Here is a 20,609-nt window from a genome sequence, read left to right on the forward strand (position 1 = left end):
TTCTTGAACAACAAAACTTGCTTGATTTTGTCCGATTAGGTCAGTCTCGAAAAGTTTTCATCACTCATTTTATTAATGCATAACCATTTAAGGCATAAACACGAGAGACATATGTTATAGAGGGAGATGCAGTTTTTACAGGAGACATGCTCCCTGAGGAATCCTTATTAGTTGAGAGTGTAAAGAACAGAAACAGAGCGAAAGGCAGTGCATTCCAGATGTGACATTTCCTCCTCCAGATTTGTGTGAGTTGGGTTGATGTGTGGCTTTAAATTAGCCTGTAAGTAGTGCGGGTGGGTTTGTGTGTGAGTGGGCACTATGAAGAACTGGTGCCCCCATCCAGGATTAAGTGAGATCAACACCCAGTGAATGTATATGTATATGTGTAATTTCTATCCGATATAAATATGTGTTAAAATATGCTAATAATAGCATAGATTAAGATTACATTTCATCACACCAATGAAAAGAGCAGGAAAGTCATTTTTAAATGCTTTATTTAAGTTCTTTTCAGATACACAAATTGTTCAATGATCAATTTGAATGTTGTCTTTTGTCTTGTTCATTGTATATACATCTTGATGTAGTGATCACTTTCAGTCAAAGTAAGTTGTACTTCTTTATCAACCAGTCTTCAACACACAAGCTCATCTTGTCCACTCTAATATATGTTGTTCTCAGAATCCACAAGCTCTTTTGGTCTTTAACATGTAGATACTCATTTTATTAAGTAAAATCTTGACAGGACTACATATCTGACTATTTACTCAAGGACTGATTTAATGAAGAAAGCAATTTTAACATTGTTACAGTTACGTTTAACATAAAGCTTATTAAATTACAGACACACTTATCCAATGTTAAATTGTTAACATTTGGTATCCATTCATGATCATGCATTTTTGATGTTATTATAGGAAGCTGATTGGCTTAAACAGCTTTGGCCAGACCGACCATGTTGTTAGCTCGATCAAAGATGGTGTACCATTCCCGGATAAAGACATCACCCAGGATCCAGCCATCGTCACCACTGGGGTCGAAGCCTGAAGTGCAATCAAAGCTGGTCTGCAAAAGGATAATACATAACAAATTAGTTTTAGAATATGTATGATTTTAAACCACCATGTCTAACATTACACTAGCCATATCAGCACATCCTGCTGTCTGTGGAAAGAAGCATGTAACATTGGATGGCTGCAGAGTATTTACACATGAACTTTAAATTTGTGAAATTTAAAGTGTCATCCATGGGCTACACAATAGGTGTAAAGGTACCTTATAGGATAAACGTATACACCGGATATTTACTTCACAGATGAAAATGTATTATATAAAATGAAGCAAAGAAAATACATTTTCAGTTTTAATATTATTCCAAGATTCATGAATTTAAAAGGTTAACCTGCAAGACACACTAAAAAACTGACAGTACTCTACACCACAGAAAGTTTCTGAAAACTGGGATTACATTTTAAGATTTATTATGTTAATCCAATTTGTCCTTACCTGTGTTATATAAGCAGAAGCGGGGAGGGGAAATTCAACTCCATTGATGACGAAGGTGACATCAGGCATTGAGCCAATGTTGTTGCAGTTCACAGAGTACTAAAAAACAACAATAAGAGAAAATAAATATAATATAATATAATTTTCCTGGGGCAGCATGGTGACGCAGTGGTAGTGCTGCTGTCTCTCAGTTAGGAGACACGGGTTCGCTTCCCGGGTCCTCCCTGCGTGGAGTTTGCATGTTCTCTTCTGGGTGATCCGGTTTCCTCCCAAAGACATGCAGGTTAGGGCGGATTGCCGATCCTAAATTGTCTCTAGTGTGTGTGCCCTGTGGTGGGCTGGTGCCCTGCCCAGGGTTTGTTTCCTGCCTTGCACCCTGTGTTGGCTGGGATTGGCTCCAGCAGATCCCTGTGACCCTGTAGTTAGGATATACCAGGTTGAATAATGGATGGATGGATGGATAATTTGCCTGACTCATCAATAAAAACACTTTCCCATTTAGCTACAAAGCTGAAATTTGGCAGGATGGTTCATCAAAGGCAGTAGGTATCCAATAAGAAAGAGCATTTCTATATATAAACATTTATTGATAAAAGCCCTGCACAATAGAAAAAGTAAATACCACAAAATCTCAAAAATGCTATGATGAATTTTGATTGAAATTTGGTGATGTTGTAGAAAAAATAAATTTAGCTGACACTTGATTTTATTTGTTGATAATTGTTGCTAATAAAGCTAACACACCAAGTCCAACGTTTCATCACTACACTGACAGTGATCACTCATGAAAATGTGGGATGCTGGATTATACAAAGGACATATAAGAAAGCCTTCTGCAGAAGGAAGGTTTGATGAAGTTCAAAGAAGATGTGTTTAGTAAGTGCTTGATAGATGCTGTGGCTGTGAGCTTAGTCAATTCCATACTACTGATCCAGTAAGAAATGTATTTAATATTCATTAACCTCCACCCCATCTTATTTGTAACCTTGTGCAAATGCTGATGTGTGGACTAAAATTCCCATTAGCCAGTACGCTGCCCCAGACAATTTCATCAGTACTCACAAAGTCTACAGTAAACAAGAGCCTTGATAAAAGTGGCATGTCATCAAAGGTACCAACTAACTGCTGTGTTTCTTTTTCTACAACCACTTTTGGATAACATTTTCATTGTCTTTGGATTACACTGTTTATCTTAATGAAATGTTTCTCAAGGTCTATGGCCTTGGGATCCAACTTTATCTTTTTAAAGTTCTTTGAAAATTCATTGACAGAATTTAAAGAGTGGGGAGTTTTCAACTTCATGAATAGAGCATGATTTGAAGAGCAGGGAGATGGAGGAGGGTTCCCTTGTTGAAACGAACATAGTTAGAAATGGGGAAAACAGTGCATAGCATTAATGAAGGGATGTGGCACATGTGTCAATAAATCTGAAATTAATTACGCTCCATTTTTTTTATCATTGTATAGCCTTGCATTTTTGAAAAACCCGCACTGTTGAGCACCTGCATATTATCATTAAGTTTGCAATACCAATCAATGATCAGCATTAAGCACTTTTTGAAATAATAAAGAGAAAATTAAAAAAAAAAGCTAAATGTAAAAAAAAAAGCCTTAAACTTTACTAATGGACCCAAGCCACATTTGAACAAAATGAAGCACAATTCTTAGCTGAAGGAGATGCTGTTTTTCAGAATGTGACAAGAAGAGAATTTGATGGTGTGTGTTTCAGTGAGTAAAATCAATTAGTAACTTTTTTTTTTTTGGTAGACATTTATTCAACTCTAATAAATACTAATTTTAGACTTTGATGCTAATGGTGAGTTTATTATTAAATCAAATTTAAATCATCTATGTAATATTCCTGAATATTGTTATTAGTTTTCTCTTTTAAATTGTTAAATTGGAGTGTATTTCTTTCATACCAGCACCACCAAGGACTGTATACAGCATGTTCAAAAGTAAGCAGCTTAAGTGAACTAATAATATTGACCCCTGGTAAAGAAGTACTTGGTTTGTTACATAGTACTTGTGATACATCTAATTAAAGAATGGCACTATCACTGAAAATTTGATAAAGTTTCTCAGGTGAAGCTAGGTAACACAGCTAGCATTTTATGAAGCTAATCTTTACTCCCTATTCATGAAACAAATATCACTCAGTTAACAAAATGAGGGTGACTATTCATTTGAAATGGAGGGGCTTTATCTTAGACAATGAATATTTATGATCCAAGTGATCTGCATTTATCTATATTTTTACAGTTTTGAAAAACAGCAATTTTTAGAAGAGAGTTTAGGGTGTAGTTTTCTGAACATTACCTGCCCATTCTGATCCATGTGGATTCCTACCAAAGACATAATGTTGTTAATACTGCTAGGATCTCCAACAAGCGTTGACGTGCCAGTATCCACAATAGCTGTGCAGCCAGACTCACAGGCAACTACCTTTCCGTTGATCTTTATGCTGGAAAAGAAAATATAGAAAAATATTACCCAGATAACCAGATCTATCAGTTTCTACAAGATTTTCAAAATTAGTCTACAAATTATTTACAATAGATTAGCTAACCAAAAGATCTAAAGTAATGAAATGGTCCCTGTTCATTTTAAATATTTAATATTTTAAATAATTCAATTGCTTTTGTCTGTTCTTTTTCTTAATTCAATCTGTCTAGATCTCTTCTTTAGTAAACCTGTGATCATTTCTGAAAACCAAGGAACTGAATCATTTTTGTCTTAGGTGTGATGCATAACCATTGCGACCAATTTAGTACCACCAATTAAAATAAACAGCACAGAGCTGTCAGTAATTACCATATTAACGCTGAAGGCTATATAAGTGATTTACAGTGATTGTATACTTCTGAAATCCTGTGTATGCATTTATTAATCACAATAAATAAAATTAAGAACTTACGTCTGCACAGTGATTTGCCAGTAGCTCTCTGAAGTCACAGGGATCCAATGGATGTTGCCAGTGTAGTAGGCAGGATCGATTCCCCCGAACGTCACTATACTGCCTGTCTCACTGTTCCTAGTGTGTATAGATAACATAATATTTTAGGTTGTACTCACATACGAAAATGTATAAATGCATCATAATGGTTGAGGCTCATATTAAACCCACATTAACTTGGACAACAGTTCTCCAAGGCCTGATTAGCACATATCAGCAAATGTAGAAAGTTCCTCATATACACCATTATTTACAACAGACAGTTCTGGAGAAAAATGTTGGGAAAAGAAACAAATTCCATGCAGATAGTAATCAGAATTTGGACCAGACTCTTTGGAAATGTAAGGTAGCTGCACTAAATAATTCTTAGTGCTAAAGTAAATTAAAGAGGTTTGAAAAAGTTATGTTACACCACATTTTTAATTTACTATATCATGCGCATGTCTGAAAAATAAATTATTCTAAGTAAATTTCAGTTGAGGTACTTATAATTAATCATTGAATTATAAACTGATTATTATAGAATTCAACTTCTGCTTTTGCCTTAATTGCCATTTCTTCCAAAAATACTCTTCTGACTGTTAAAAATCACTGCCAGTTTCTGATAAAGAGGCAATGAATCTCACAAAACCAAAACAATTCATGACTCCTTAACCTGATCAATATTTAAATTCCTAAAACCTGTAATTAAAAAAAAAAAAGTTATTTTCATTTGATATAATATTGTTAATTCTTAGCACCTTCTAAAATGCTTTACTATTCTATTACTGTTCTTTACAATTTTTTGTGTCTGCTAAAATTTGAAAAATATTTTGAAATGTATAAGTATATGATAGTAAGTGATATGATATAGTAAGACATAATAGAATGATGATAGGTCATATATTCACAAGATTTAGTGCCAGAGAGTGTTGACATGTTGCATTTTGATTAGCACATTCAAGTTAAAATCTCACTGTGCTTTGCATATGAGATAATAATGACCCTACTATTGTAGAATCTATAATTACACAATTCAGTTTTTTTTTTGGCAGAAACAGCATCCATATTTTACAGAATTTGTTTAGATAGTATTCAAAAATTTGTAAGGGTCACCTACTGTAGTGAATTAAGAGTGATATTTGAACCTGTACAGTTTGCAGTATTACTCCTGAATCATATAGGTAGCCTATTTTTTATCACTTACACTGTCATGGTAGATAGTTCAACTATTGCCATTATTTACTCATAACAATTTTCAAAATATATATGAACTCAAGGCTACACTGTTTCCTCATCACAGTTTTTTTTTTTTCCTGGATTATCACATTCCAATTAATCCACTCTTTTCAATGAATCCTTTACCTGCTCAAGTAGAAAGAGAAAAGGTCCTGAGCAATAAGGTCTTTATTCATCATGTTGTCAAAGACTGGGGTTGCGTCTGAAGCAGAGATTGAAGGATAGGCAAGCCCAAGGATTCCATCAAATTCTGCATAATAGAAAGTGCTTCCAGGTTCATCCTCACTAAGGCCAAAGATCTGGTTGGTGTCCACAATGCTACCGACCTAAATGAAAGTTCAAATTAACAAATGTTAGAAATTTGCATTCACAACAGCATCACTGAGTTAATATTGATACCTCAACTCTGAAAATGAATCTCTGAAAATCAGTATTGAGACTGCCCATGTAAGTAATTATATATCACTAAAATTACAAGGAGCATAATCAGATATATACCAAGAGGCAGGAGCATCATCCATCAATTGTGTACTTCCTGCTGTTCCTTTACAATGTCTGAGGAAGCCTGTCTGACAGAACTGAATGACCCAGTGTTGGACACCCACACACACTCACATCATTCTTCTTCAGAAATTTGGAATGGCTCAAGGAGTTTGCACTCAAGTCCAATAACTAGTGACCAGTTTAAGTGAGATCACTATGCTGGAAAAATGTAAGCAGTCAGAGATTTCAGAAGGCTGGCTTATACTTACGGTAACTGTGTCATATCCAAGGATTCCACTCATTGCACCAGTGCCATACTCAATAGAGATGTCCTGGGAGGTGGACCTGAAGGTGGATGACTGAGCAGGGTTAAATTTAGTGTGGTTAGCTGGAAAGAAAAAAATACACATTAAAAATTTCATGCAGTAGTTAGTGTGGCATTGTTTAGACTAGGATCGAAGTGTTTAGCTTACTTTAGATTTTAAATTTCAAACTGCTAACAATCATTAGGTACATGGTTAGGGATAAAAAAGGTACAAAATAAGGGAAAAACCCAAACCTAAACTACCCAAAGAAAACCCACTCAGGCATGGGAAGAATATGTCATGTTTTCATTACAACATATTTAATTATGATTTTAGTGTAAAAGGCAACGCTATGGTGAATGACTCAATTTTTCACCCTAGTTGAAATCAATATTAATAACAGTACCAAGACATAGTATACATTTTAAAATTAAGTTATAAAATTCCAATCCACCCTTCCATTCAAATTCTTGATCCAAAACAGTGTTGATGAGTTGAGATTTGCATTCCTGTTTATGATTAAGATGCCAGTCCATCATAGAGCAGCATGTTAATACTCGTACAACACCAAATTATAATCATAATCACCTAGCCAGCATATCTTTAATACTTGGAAGAATATCACAAAATCTAAATGATTATGAACAGAATGTAGAAACCAAAAGCAAACAGTGAGTTGCCCGGTAGTCTAATTCTAGTCCTTGGAGCTGAGTGGCAGCAGCGCTTGAATATTTCCTAATTTTAAAAGACTAGAACTGCTCTATTAGGCCTGACTGAGCTCTATCAAGTTGTGGTGTATGAGGATAAATATGTTTATATTTTATTAAATAGCAAGAAAAGGTTGCTGTCAAATTCCATCAAATGAATACACTGTTTGTTTAACATAGGATCAAAGTCCCTAAGTAATATATATTGAATGAGCTAAAAAGAAAGAGTACAAATAGGGTGAAATGGCTGCAGACTTTACTACTGCACTATGACACACAGTAATCTTCATGATTGGTATCACCATATATTAAAATAAATACACTCACAAACAACTTAAATGTTTAACCATATAGGAAACTGAGATTTTACCTCTCAACAAAGAAGTCCAAAGTACAAATATATTCAAAAAAGGTCAATACTAGCTTTATATTTCACTATTATCAGTGTAACAAATTTCAGTCTCCAAGTGGAAAATATCCCAAAACTTCCAAAATAGTGTAGAGTCTTCTATACTTTAAGGTCACCTTAACCTTGACCTTTTGTTGTAAATGTAATATTTGGTGTTGGTGTACTGAACTGAGACTTACCGCAAGCAAAGCTTTTACAGTTGATAGAAGGTACCCAGAGGTTGGAGGAGCCAGTGTCAAAGATGACCTTGAAGAACTGGGGTGGTGTTCCAATGGAGATGACTCCATAGTAGTCAAGCTGTTGAGAAACAAAAAAGTTTTTAACACAGCCTGAACTGAGGAATTTTGTGGATACAAATTTGTGCTTTTCAAATTGTCAAACAAAGACTGACATCATAGTCATTGGTGAGAGGCTCGTTAGAAATCTGGGCCAAAGCAGGGTTGAACTTGATGGATGGGTTGTAGGGATGATTCTTCATGAACTCTTCCAGTAGGCCTTTTTCTTTGAGAGCTTCTCTGGCAGATTTGCCCTTGTACAATGGGATCCTACAAGACAAAGAAATGTTTCAGTTTTTTAAATTAAATTCTGCTGTATAAGGTAGTTTTCCTTTGGTGAGATGTGATATCTGGAACAAACAGTGGGTAATTACCAAAGCCAAGGTCTGTAGTGTTAACTTCTGCATGAGATGCTGATGTGAAAGGTAAGTTGATAGGTAAGTATAGTATAGGAAAGCATGGCAGGGCTAGTTATATATAACAAGGAGGAGGGGAAGTTACAAAAACTGGAATTTCTGATATAACCAAAAAATGAGACACATGCAAAAACTTTATGTGTGAAATCAGAATATGACATTTATCTCTATTACCCAACATAATTAAATATCTTCAAGAGAAGTCACCATCGAAAATTTCAAATCATTGTCTTTCCAAGACACATCTAAAGTATAAATCAGACAGTCAGAGAAGTCAAAGGAGCTATAGCATTTTGTCTTAACATGACACCTAATAGAGATAAAGCTTCCTTAGATGACATAGCAATTGGAAAAGATAGTCAGGCAATTTTAGATTAATACACCGTTAAAGAACCTTATAGGCCATTTTCTGAAGAGTTTGCAAGGACTGCTCAAGGACAGCGCTTGATAGCATTAGGACGTGTGCTAAACACAACCCACTTTCTATTTACATTGTTCTCCATATTGTATGGATTATTCAAATTATTATATCTCACTCTTAATATTTATCAGATGACAGAAAGCAAGAAGCACATTAGACTCAAGGCTCATGGGCCAGATTGGCTCTTGGACCTTTTAATGTGTTCCACTTTATCGATATTCAAAATCTGTTACATACAATTCATGATGACTGGCAGTTTTGTTAAAGCCAACCTTTAGTTTGTGTTTCATGTATACATTGTATCCATATATGATTTAACCAGTTAGTATTATAATGTGTCTGCAGTTTCAGCTTGCATTTATCTGTAAATCACAGCATACCAACACCACTAACCTGTACTCAGAATGGATACTGCCTGCTCATAATGACTCAACGAAACTTCCACACTTCCATAAAGAGGTTTAGGGATTTAACATGATGCCAATGATGTAATAGTCTAATGAAGGACGTGGTAGGTCACCTTCACACACACTGCTAAGAGCACTGAACTTATTTTTTAGAACTTGTCAGTGTCAGGGTTGGCTATCCTTCCACCAATTATTTGACTTCTGTCACCACCATACACATATTTTTTTTTTTGTCTTTTCTGTTGACTTAATTGTATTATATAGATAGAAAATATATTTGCATTTCCAACCATGTTAAATGTTTAATAAAAAATGCAGCATGTCACCTTGGGCGCACTTTATACTACAGGGTGAGTCATTGCCATGGCCTCCACATTCCCCTGATTTGACACCCTGTGATTTCTGGTTATGGGGTATGTTGAAGGAGCCTGTGTATAGCAGGAGAGTTTGAGATATCAATGACCAGAAGGACAGAATATGGACTGTGTATCATCTATTCCCCGTGAAATGTGTGTCCGGGCTTTAAATGGTAGTGTTGATCGTTGGTTTTGTGTGTTGACCATGATTGTGAACAGATTGAGATATTCTTGTAAATCATCTTGCCCATATGCAGTATGTTTTGTGAATAAATTGTTTCCGCCATTCAAATGTTAACATAATTTTGACTCACCCTGTATATATACATCCCACAAGGAAAGTTTTAGAAGAAGGCACCACCATGCTGACTAATCTCTCTGTCACGTGCTGTGTTTGCCCTTTTATATGACACTTTTGGTCAAACTTTAAGCTGGACAACTCAACAGATCAATTCAAGGCTGTTATTTTTTAAGATAACAAAAATACACACAGTAAAGCAGAGTTTGGTCAAAGACAGTACAATATAGTCATAGAGACATTTATTCCAAAAAACCCATTCCATTTTAAAGCATTCTGCATTAATCACTGAATTTTGGGGTGACAAAAACACTTAACCCAGAATCTATTTAACTGCCAGACACATTCAAGCATGAAGGTTAATAAAAGTGCTTCAGATAACAAAAACTGCATATAAAAATGTGACAGAAATAATATGATTTGACTTACCTGTGTAAGCATTCTGAAAACCCAAAGATGACCAGCAGAACAACAGACCACTTCATTTTGGTTCTTAAGCTTGACAAACCTTTGCCACTGAACTCCAAACTGGTCAGAGTAAAGAAGCAGCTATGACCACCTTTATATACACCCCAACATATCTTGTACACGTCACTTTATGATGATGATTTCACAAATTCTTTGAAATTGTAAAAAAATAGGATTGACATTGTGGGAGTATGTTTGTCAAAGCAGTTCTTATCCCCTCAACCAAAAGTATTAAGATATCAACCCGTGGGGCCAGTGCTGGGACAAACTTTAACACAAATGCATGTACCGTACAGTTTGTTGCAACATTTATTTTTTAAGAGAGATTATATTGAACTTCTGTGATAAGTCTTTTTACAATTAAGGACACAGTCGTTGAAGGTAAAGATAACATAAGAACATTCACCAGAACTCAGCTTGTCAATTTCAATTTCCTTAACCTTTCAAAAAACTCCTGAGTCAATACATCAAAATTCCTCAATACCTTGCTTGTTAACTCAATCCGTATGTGTGTTGCTTTGAATTACTTTATAACATTTTTTACCCTCAACCAAAATCTTTCTGTTTTTGTTTGAAGAATTAATTTTACCATATTAATAACTTAAATAATTTTTAAAAATTCCAACTCATGAATGTTTTTGAAATTTCCTATTGGCCAGTGCTTCTGAATTTGTTTACTAATATATTTTGACAGTGTTTAATTTTAATTTAATCTGAATTATTTTAAACATATTACCCATATTCATTGCCCACGTGCATATGCAACATTTGCTGAAATTAAATAAAAAAGAAACAACACATACAGTAGTTATGGTGCATTTTTTTTTATAATTAACAAATCTCATCATTTGTCTGAAATGTTAAGCTTTGTATTTTTATGTTTGTACATTGTCAGTATTTTTCATTTGGTCTCAGTGTAATGCGTGCCAGTATGGCTGATATACTGAGAGGCGACAAATGAGAGCTTAAGTTATGGAAGACAAGACACCTCCTCATCCTAACACCCAGGCTCTTCTCATATATACTGTATTCCCGTCTTGTGCTTTTTCTCATTATTCCCATATTGCTTTTATTAATATTGATCACATACAGTGGTGTGAAAAACTATTTGCCCCCTTCCTGATCTCTTATTCTTTTGCATGTTTGTCACACAAAATGTTTCTGATCATCAAACACATTTAACCATTAGTCAAATATAACACAAGTAAACACAAAATGCAGTTTTTAAATGATGGTTTTTATTATTTAGGGAGAAAAAAAATCCAAACCTACACGGCCCTGTGTGAAAAAGTAATTGCCTCTGAACCTAATAACTGGTTGGGCCACCCTTAGCAGCAATAACTGCAATCAAGCGTTTTCGATAACTTGCAATGAGTCTTTTACAGCGCTCTGGAGGAATTTTGGCCCACTCATCTTTGCAGAATTGTTGTTATTCAGCTTTATTTGAGGGTTTTCTAGCATGAACCGCCTTTTTAAGGTCATGCCATAGCATCTCAATTGGATTCAGGTCAGGACTTTGACTAGGCCACTCCAAAGCCTTCATTTTTTTTTCTTCAGCCCTTCAGAGGTGGATTTGCTGGTGTGTTTTGGGTCATTGTCCTGTTGCAGCACCCAAGATCGCTTCAGCTTGAGTTGACAAACAGATGGCCGGACATTCTCCTTCAGGATTTTTTGGTAGACAGTAGAATTCATGGTTCCATCTATCACAGCAAGCCTTCCAGGTCCTGAAGCAGCAAAACAACCCCAGACCATCACACTACCACCACCATATTTTACTGTTGGTATGATGTTCTTTTTCTGAAATGCTGTGTTCCTTTTACGCCAGATGTAACGGGACATTTGCCTTCCAAAAGTTCAACTTTTGTCTCATCAGTCCACAAGGTATTTTCCCAAAAGTCTTGGCAATCATTGAGATGTTTCTTAGCAAAATTGAGACAAGCCCTAATATTCTTTTTGCTTAACAGTGGTTTGCATCTTGGAAATCTGCCATGCAGGCCGTTTTTGCAAAGTCTCATTCTTATGAGGGAGTCATGAACACTGACCTTAACTGAGGCAAGTGAGGCCTGCAATTCTTTAGACGTTGTCCTGGGGTCTTTTGTGACCTCCCTGATGAGTCGTTTCTGCACTCTTGGGGTGATTTTGGTCGGCTGGGCACTCCTGGGAAGGTTCACCACTGTTCCATGTTTTTGCCATTTGTGGATAATGGCTCTCACTGTGGTTCGCTGGAGTCCCAAAGCTTTAGAAATGGCTTTATAACCTTTACCAGACTGACAGATCTCAATTACTTCTGTTCTCATTTGTTCCTGAATTTCTTTGGATCTTGGCATGATGTCTAGCTTTTGAGGTGCTTTTGGTCTACTTCTCTGTGTCAGGCAGCTCCTATTTAAGTGATTTCTTGATTGAAACAGGTGTGGCAGTAATCAGGCCTGGGGGTGGCTACGGAAATTGAACTCAGGTGTGATACACCACAGTTAAGTTATTTTTTAACAAGGGGCAATTACTTTTTCACACAGGGCCGTGTAGGTTTGGATTTTTTCTCCCTAAATAATAAAACCATCATTTAAAAACTGCATTTTGTGTTTACTTGTGTTATATTTGACTAATGGTTAAATGTGTTTGATGATCAGAAACATTTTGTGTGACAAACATGCAAAAGAATAAGAGATCAGGAAGGGGGCAAATAGTTTTTCACACCACTGTATGTAGAGAAAGTGTGTACCTTATTTTATGTGTATGACAGGACGGACGGTAAAGTCTTGTATGAAACTCAGTGTTGATGATTGGAGACAAGTGAAAACAGGTACTTTCTTTGGGTAACATGACAGGTAAGGAGCAGGGAAACATAACACTTGTCAGTGACTGGGATTACGTCATTGGAAAAAGATTTAAGAATATAAAAATGACAAAAGCTCATTCTTTTAATAATTCTATTTACATAAATAATTTATTCTGGTATGCTGCAGTTTTATCGACTTCTTATTGATTGATCCTTCGCCAGCCTTTGACAAGATGTATTCACAAAGGATGGATGTTGCCAACAAAGTCAGGTGCTTTTTTGACAGTTTGGATCCAGAAGTGCTTATCCAGCTGCTTCTTCTTGTCAGTACTTGAGTGATGTGTATGTCCACTTCTGGATGAATTCACAAAGTTTCTTTACAACTTTGTTGTCTCATTAAGAAGTCCTGAGGCTCCCACAAATTAAAGGAGATGTTGTCTACAGAGCCGATTCTGTTTTGAAGACAGAAGTAATTAGTTATGTAGCAAACACTTTTATTCACATTGCATTTTGTAAATCAATGATACATACTGTATCCTCTACAGATCTGAAAATCACTGAATACTAAAAACATTTAATGAGGAGGATCTTGTCTGTTGTGATGGCTATCTTCTTCTTCATTCGGCTCCTCCTGTTAGGGGTCGCCACAGCGGATCATCTTCTTCCATATCTTTCTGTCCTCTGCATCTTGTTCTGTTACACCCATCACCTGCATGTCCTCTCTCACCACATCTATAAACCTTCTCTTAGGAATTTCTGTTTTTCTCTTGCCTGGCAGCACTATTCTTAGTATCCTTCTCCCAATATACTCAGCATCTCTCCTCTGCACATGTCCAAACCAATGCAATCTCGCCTTTCTGATTTTGTCTCCCAACCATCCAACTTGAGCTGACCCTCTAATGTACTCACTTCTAATCCTATCCATCCTTGTCACACCTAATGCAAATCTTAACATCTTTAAATCTTTTACCTCCAGCTCTGTATCCTACTTTCTGGTCAGTGCCACTGTCTCCAGCCCATAGAACATAGCTTGTCTCACTCCTGACACTCTTCTCCACCCATTCCACCCTGCCAGCTCTCTCTTTTTCACCTCTGTACGACAATCCCCATTACTCTGTACTGTTGATCCCAAGTATTTAAACTCATCCACCTTCACCAACTCTACTTCTTGCATCCTCACCATTGCACTGACTTCCCTCTCATTTACACATATGTATTCTGTCTTGGTCCTACTGACCTTCATTCCTCTTCTCTCTAGAGCATATCTACACCTCTCTAGGGTCTCCTCAATCTGTTCCCTACTATCGCTACAGATCACAATGTCATCATCAAGTATCATAGTCCATAGGGAATCCTTTCTAATGTCGTCTGTCAACTTGTCCATCACCATTGCAAATAAGAAAGGGCTCAGAGGCGATCTCTGATGTAATCCCACCTCCACCTTGAATGCATTCGTCACTTCTACCACATACCTCACCACGGTCACACTCCTTATATACTTCTATGCCACTCCCGAATTCCTCATACAATACCACAACTCTTCTCGAGGCACCCTGACATATGCTCTCTCCAGGTCGACAAGGACATAATGCAACTCCTTCTGGCCTTCTCTATACTTCATCAACACCCTCAGAGCAAATATCACATCTGTGATGTTCTTCCTTGGCAAGAAACCATATTGTTGCTTACTAATCATCACTTCATATCTTAACCTAGTTTCCACTACTCTTTCCCATAACTTCATGCTGTGGCTCATCAATTTTATCCCCCTGTAGCTACAACAGTCCTTCACATCCCCCTTATTCTTAAATATCGGCACCAGTATACATCTTCTTCACTCCTCAGGCACCCTCTAACTTTCCAAGATTCCATTAAATAGTCTGGTTAAAAACTCCACTGCCATCTCTCCTAAACACCTTCATGCTTCCACAGGTATGTCATCTGGACCAACGGCTTTTCCATTCTTCATCCTTTTCATAGCTTTCCTCACTTCCTCCTTACTAATCTGTTGCACTTCCTGATTCACTATCTCCAGATCACCCAACCTCTTCTGTCTCTTGTTCTTTTCATTCATCAGCCACTCAAAGTACTCTTTCCATCTGCTCAGCACACTCTCCTCGCTTGTAAGTATGTTTCCATCTTTATCCTTTATCATCCTAACCTGCTGCACATCTTTCCCAGCTTACTCCCTCTGTCTAGTCAATTGGTGCAGGTCCTTTTCTCCCTCCTTAGTGTCCAACCTCTCATACAACTCATTATACACCTTTTCTTTAGCCTTCACCACCTCTCTCTTCACCTTGCACCTTATCTCCTTGTACTATTGTCTAATTTCTGCATCTCTTTGACTATCCCACTTCTTCTTTGCCATCCTCTTCCTCTGTATACTCTTCTGTACTTACCCATTCCACCACCAAGTTTCCTTTTCCTCCTTCCTCTGTCCGGCTGTCACACCAAGCACCCTTCTTGCTGTCACCCTTACTACATCTGCTGTACTTTCCCAACTCTCTGGTAATTTTCCACTACCTCCCAGTGCCCGTCTCACCTTCTCCCTAAACTCAACCTTGCAGTTTTCATTTGATCCTTGCCTCTGCCCTCACTCTCTTACTCTTCTTGATCTTCAACGTCATCCTACAGACCACCATCCTATACTGCTTAACTACACTTTCCCCTGCCACCACTTTGCAGTCTTCATTCTCCTTCAGATTGACTCTTCTGCATAGGATGTAATCTACCTGTGTGCATCTTCCTCCACTCTTGTACGTAACCCTATGTTCCTCCCTCTTCTTAAAATACATATTCACCACAGCCATGTCCTTTTGGCAAAATCCACTATCCTCTGACCTTCTTCATTCCTCTCCTTGACACCATACCTACCTATCACCTCCTCATCTCCCGTGTTCCCTTCACCAACATGTCCATTAATATCCGCTCCAATCACCACTTTCTATCCCTTGGGTACACTGTTCATCACTTCATCCAACTCACTCCAAAAATCTTCTTTCTCATCCATTGCACATTCAACTTGTGGGGCATATGCACTAACAACATTCATCATTACACCTCCAATTTCCAGCTTCATAATCATTACTCTGTCTGACACTCTTTTCACCTCCAAAACACTCTTGACATACTGTTCCTTCAGAATAACCCCTACTCCATTTCTCCTCCTATCCACACCATGATCGAACAATTTGAATCCATCTCCGATCCACCTGGCCTTATTCCATTTATTCTCTTGCAGCACAATATATCAACCTTCCTTCTCTCCATCATATCTGCTAACTCTCTCCCTTTAACAGTCATACTGCCAACATTCAATGTTCCTACCCTCAGTTCCACTTTCTTTACCTTCCTTCTCTCCTCCTGCCTCCGGATACGTCTCCCCCTTCTTCTCCTTTTTATTCTTCTTCTTTGGCCAACAGTAGCCCAATTTCTGCCAGCACCCTGTTGGCTAACAGTATTGGTGGCGGTTGATGTTAACCCGGGGCTCGACCAATCCAGTATGGAAAATTGTATTGTTGCTATATAGGCTTCATAAACTTTAAAATGATGCGTCTCTAAGCCTCTCTGACCTGATTGGCCTAGGGTAGTATAGAAGCTGGACTGCTACTACTTGTGTTATCTTATGCCACATATGCTCATCAGCTCCAAAGCAAGAAATGTGGTATCCTGAATAAATCTTTCATAATGTCTTTTAAAGTATTTGTTATCTTATAAGTACTGTGAGAAGTGAAGCAAAATGACACTTTTAGTGGCTGATTGAATAGATTACAATATGCAAGCCTTCGAGGCAGATAAGGCCTGAAGTTGCCTGAAGAAGGTGCCTCGAAGGCTTGCATATTGTAATCCATTCAATCAGCCACTAAAAGTGTCACGCATTAGTGTTAAAGTTAGTCACAGCACTGGCCCCACGGGTTGATATCTTAATACTTTTTGTTGAGGGGATAAGAACTACTTTGAATTGAAGCTTGCATATAGTAATCTATTCAGTTAGTTAATTAAAAGTGTCAGTTTACTTCACTTCTCAATGCATACATAATGGCTAACACGGTACATCACCCTACTACAACTACAGATAAGTAGTACATAACTTTTTTAAATGTTTTTATTTTTGCTTTAACCATGCTAGAGTTCCACCTACAGGAACTGCAGGATTCAAACTCATGTTAGAACACCATGCAGATGGTGAAGAGCTACTGCTTTTACTTTATTCAGCCAAACAAGATCAGCAGTAGACTGGCTGACCAAGCTGGTAATGAGGTTATGATGCTAGTGAGACTCAGGATCACATCACAGACGTGTTTGAAACAAGCCTAGAAACTATAGCAATTACGATAAGAAGTAGTGCTTCAAACATCTGTGCTTCGAAAGCACGCCACGATGTCAACATGTCATCATCAGGTGGCCCATCACTAGTTAAAATGAATACCTGCAGCCACCTCAGCCCTCTAAGTTGGACACCCCTGATTTAAAGCACAAACCACTGAGACAGATTTATCATTGATTATATTAAACTCCCACTGCAGATGTGACCTAAAACGTTAGTGCCACTTAGGCCGACTATGCCTCCTATTGATAAAGTGTTGTGCAATTTTTTTTTTAAACCAGGTTCTTTCACAGGTTCCACACAGTAAAAATATTGATTCTACTATACAATCTTGAAGAAAAAAAAAACAATATTTAAAATAAGACTGGGAGAAACGTCCAACAAAATGTGAGGCCAAAGCTGCTACAGTTACTCTTGCTTCTTCAACACTGGTACCAAGCACACCAATTTCTGAAGAAAAATTATCTCCTTTAGGAACTGGACAAGAGCCCAAAATACCAAAGGAATCCTCCACCACTATCCATGGTCAGGTTCCTACTTCAAACGGACTTAGCTTAAGGTAGAAACTGCCAGGCAGCTTTCACTCCAGTTTCCTTCCAGATAGGTTTCACTTCAGTTCGCCCCACTACCTTCCTCCTTGATGTAGCACAAAGGCTCCAAGCCTCATGAATTTTTGAAACACAAGAAGCCACCCCTTGGAGTTCACTTTGCCAGCCAGAGACCATTTCTTAGTTCAAAAAGTCAATTTAGGTCCCCAAGATTGTCTAGATTTCAAATTGAACAAAAATATAAAATCTTAACAATTTAAAAATTACATTAAAAACTATAACCAGTAGTAGAATAAAACCTTTCTGTATGCTTCCCACTTATGCAATCTTATCTTCTGGTTTTCATCTCACATCTTCCTGCTCAGCTGTTAACTTCCTGGGAGAAATCAAGAATCAAGCCATTAATTAATCATCCATCCATCCATCCATCCATTATCCAACCCACTATATCCTAACTACAGTGTCACGGAGGTCTGCCGGAGCCAATCCCAGCCAACACAGGGCGCAAGGCAGGAAACAAACCCCAGGCAGGGCGCCAGCCCACTGTAGGGTACACACACACCAAGCACACTCTCTTCTCTTCTCTTATGCCCTCCACCCCTTCCGGGGTATGGGCCGCAAAAGGTAGATCTCCAGAGATTTCTGTCCTGGGCCATTCTTTCTAGTTGACTCCAGGTGTGGCCCATCCTTGTGATGTCTGCCTCGAGGTCCCATCGCCAGGTGTTTCTTGGACGGCGTCTCTTCCGCTTTCTTTGGGGGTTCCATCTGAGAGCCTGTCTGGTGATGCTAGTTTGTGGTTTACGTAGGCTGTGCCCTATCCATCCCCATGTTCTCTACCAGATTTCTGCTTCTACTGAAGGTTGGCAGGTCCTTCCCCATAGGTTGGTGTTACTGATGGTGTCTGGCCAGCGAATGTGGTGAATCTTTCTGAGACAGGTGTTGATGAATGTCCGGATTCTTCGAGTGGTGGTTTTGGTTGTCCTCCAGGTTTCAGCCCCGTAAAACTGTACTGATTTCACATTGGCGTTGAACAGACGTATCTTGGTGGTCAAGGTCAGTTCTCTGGAATCCCAGATGTTCTTGAGCTGGATGAAGGCAGCTCTTGCTTTGCCGATACTTGCCTTGATGTCTGTATCTGTTCCACCCTGCTTGTCGATGATGCTGCCCAGGTAGGTGAAGGCCTGTATCTCCTCCAGGGAACTTAACATGAAGCCTACTCCCTGCATATGGGGTGCATTACTCTCTTCATGCCCGGAGTACAGCAACAGCTCTCCTGTCGTTAATTTCCTCTGTCCGACTTGTGTCCATCTGGTTTCACTGATGCCCAGCATGATCAGGTTGTTCTTTTTCATCTCGGCAGCTACCTGTGCCGTCTTGCCTGTGTTGTACATGGCCCTGATATTCCATGCACCGATAAGGGTTCTCCTGGTCGAAAGAAGAGTAGTCAGCTCGGTGGTTTCCTTTCGGCTTTCACCATCTAGCATCATGCATCTCCGAGTTGTTGGAGATCCTTCATCTTCCAGGAAGTTAGTCTCTGTTTCTATTTTTGGTGTTTCCATAGTATTGGGGTTTTACGAGGTGGGGTTGCTAGCCCAACGCCCAACCCTCCTCCTTTTTCCTTGTGTGTGTGTATGAGAGCGTGTCCAGCAGCAAGTCCTGTTTTTCCTCCTTTTATTATACAGGGATGGGCTCCATTATCCTGGCCAGGATTAAATACAATCAACAGTGGGTGGAAGGATATACATATATGTAATTTATGTCTTATATAAACATCCATCCGTTATCCAACCCGCTATATCCTAACTACAGCGTCACGGGGGTCTGCTGGAGCCAATCCTAGCCAACATAGGGTGCAAGGCAGGAAACAAACCCTGAGCAGGGAGCCAGCCCACTGCAGGTCTTATATAAACATTGTAGGGAACACTTGGACACAGACAGGCAGACACAGATGGTTCAAGCACCAACACACGTTTATTCCACACTTCCATATTTACAAGTGTGCACAAAACCCAGTGCTCCTGCATCAATCACCCTCAGTTCACCTTTTCCTCAATGCCTTTTTCTCTTCCGCTTCCACTCCTCTCCTCTCCTCCAGGCTTTGTCCTCTTCCACCTGACTCCAGCTAACGAATGGAGGAAGATGGCCCCTTTTATGTTCACCCGGCCGTGGTCCAGGTGTCTCCCGATGAACTTCCGCCAGCACTTCCTGGTGTGGCGGAAGTGCCGGATGAGCACCAGGAAGCACTCCGGGTGTCCCTGGTATTCCTTCCCCCAGGACCTCCGGGTGTGGCAGGTGCTGACGTCCAGGGCTTCTCAGGCATCCAGGCGCCCCCTGGTGGTGACCAAAGGCCCATATAGGGTTGAGCTTCCATGCTCTGTTCCCGTGGTTCCAATACCAACCAGGGCAGCTGCCCCCTCATGGTCCGGAGGAGGCATAATCCCTCTTCCAGTCCTTCAGGGCACCCCGGCTGGGTACCACCCCTAGCCACTCGCCAAAACATGTTTTAAAATGTGACAATACTGGTAAACAAGGTTTTTCTGAGAATCTCAGTAAGTTAAAGTGGTATCAACATTAGAATGAAAGGAACAGGAAACATCTTTTGAATTTTTTTTTTCCAAAAATACAAATTACAGTAATTAATGAGTGACATTGTCTTTTTTCATAGTGATGTCATGAACACCTTTATTTACAATAAGTTGTATATCATTACCAACCAGTTTTCAAGTCAACAGA

General features: G+C 38.7%; 1 protein-coding gene across 1 annotated transcript; it reads right to left on the reverse strand.

Moving 5' to 3' along the window:
* Window positions 1–930: 930 nt before the first annotated feature.
* On the reverse strand, window positions 931–10,259 carry LOC120525874 (pepsin A-like). Its single transcript, XM_039748530.1, has 9 exons — window positions 10,187–10,259; window positions 7,976–8,129; window positions 7,764–7,881; window positions 6,433–6,551; window positions 5,807–6,006; window positions 4,424–4,540; window positions 3,826–3,970; window positions 1,507–1,605; window positions 931–1,065 (listed from the first exon to the last, which is right to left on the reverse strand). Exons 1-9 carry the CDS (start codon window positions 10,240–10,242, stop codon window positions 931–933), a joined length of 1,143 nt encoding a protein of 380 aa, XP_039604464.1. The 5' UTR covers window positions 10,243–10,259.
* Window positions 10,260–20,609: the final 10,350 nt, after the last annotated feature.

Source organism: Polypterus senegalus, chromosome 3, assembly GCF_016835505.1.
Source record: "Polypterus senegalus isolate Bchr_013 chromosome 3, ASM1683550v1, whole genome shotgun sequence".
In the NCBI taxonomy this organism is placed as follows: domain Eukaryota; kingdom Metazoa; phylum Chordata; class Cladistia; order Polypteriformes; family Polypteridae; genus Polypterus; species Polypterus senegalus.

Bases quoted from the DNA above. Each gene is read 5' to 3' on its own strand.
- LOC120525874 (XM_039748530.1), bottom strand. From the start codon at position 10,242: ATGAAGTGGTCTGTTGTTCTGCTGGTCATCTTTGGGTTTTCAGAATGC. The intron at 8,130-10,186 runs GTAAGTCAAATC...TTTGTCTTGTAG, and splicing joins TTTTCAGAATGCTTACACAG to GATCCCATTGTACAAGGGCA. The intron at 6,552-7,763 runs GTAAGTCTCAGT...TTTTCTTTCCAG, and splicing joins CTGTAAAAGCTTTGCTTGCG to CTAACCACACTAAATTTAAC.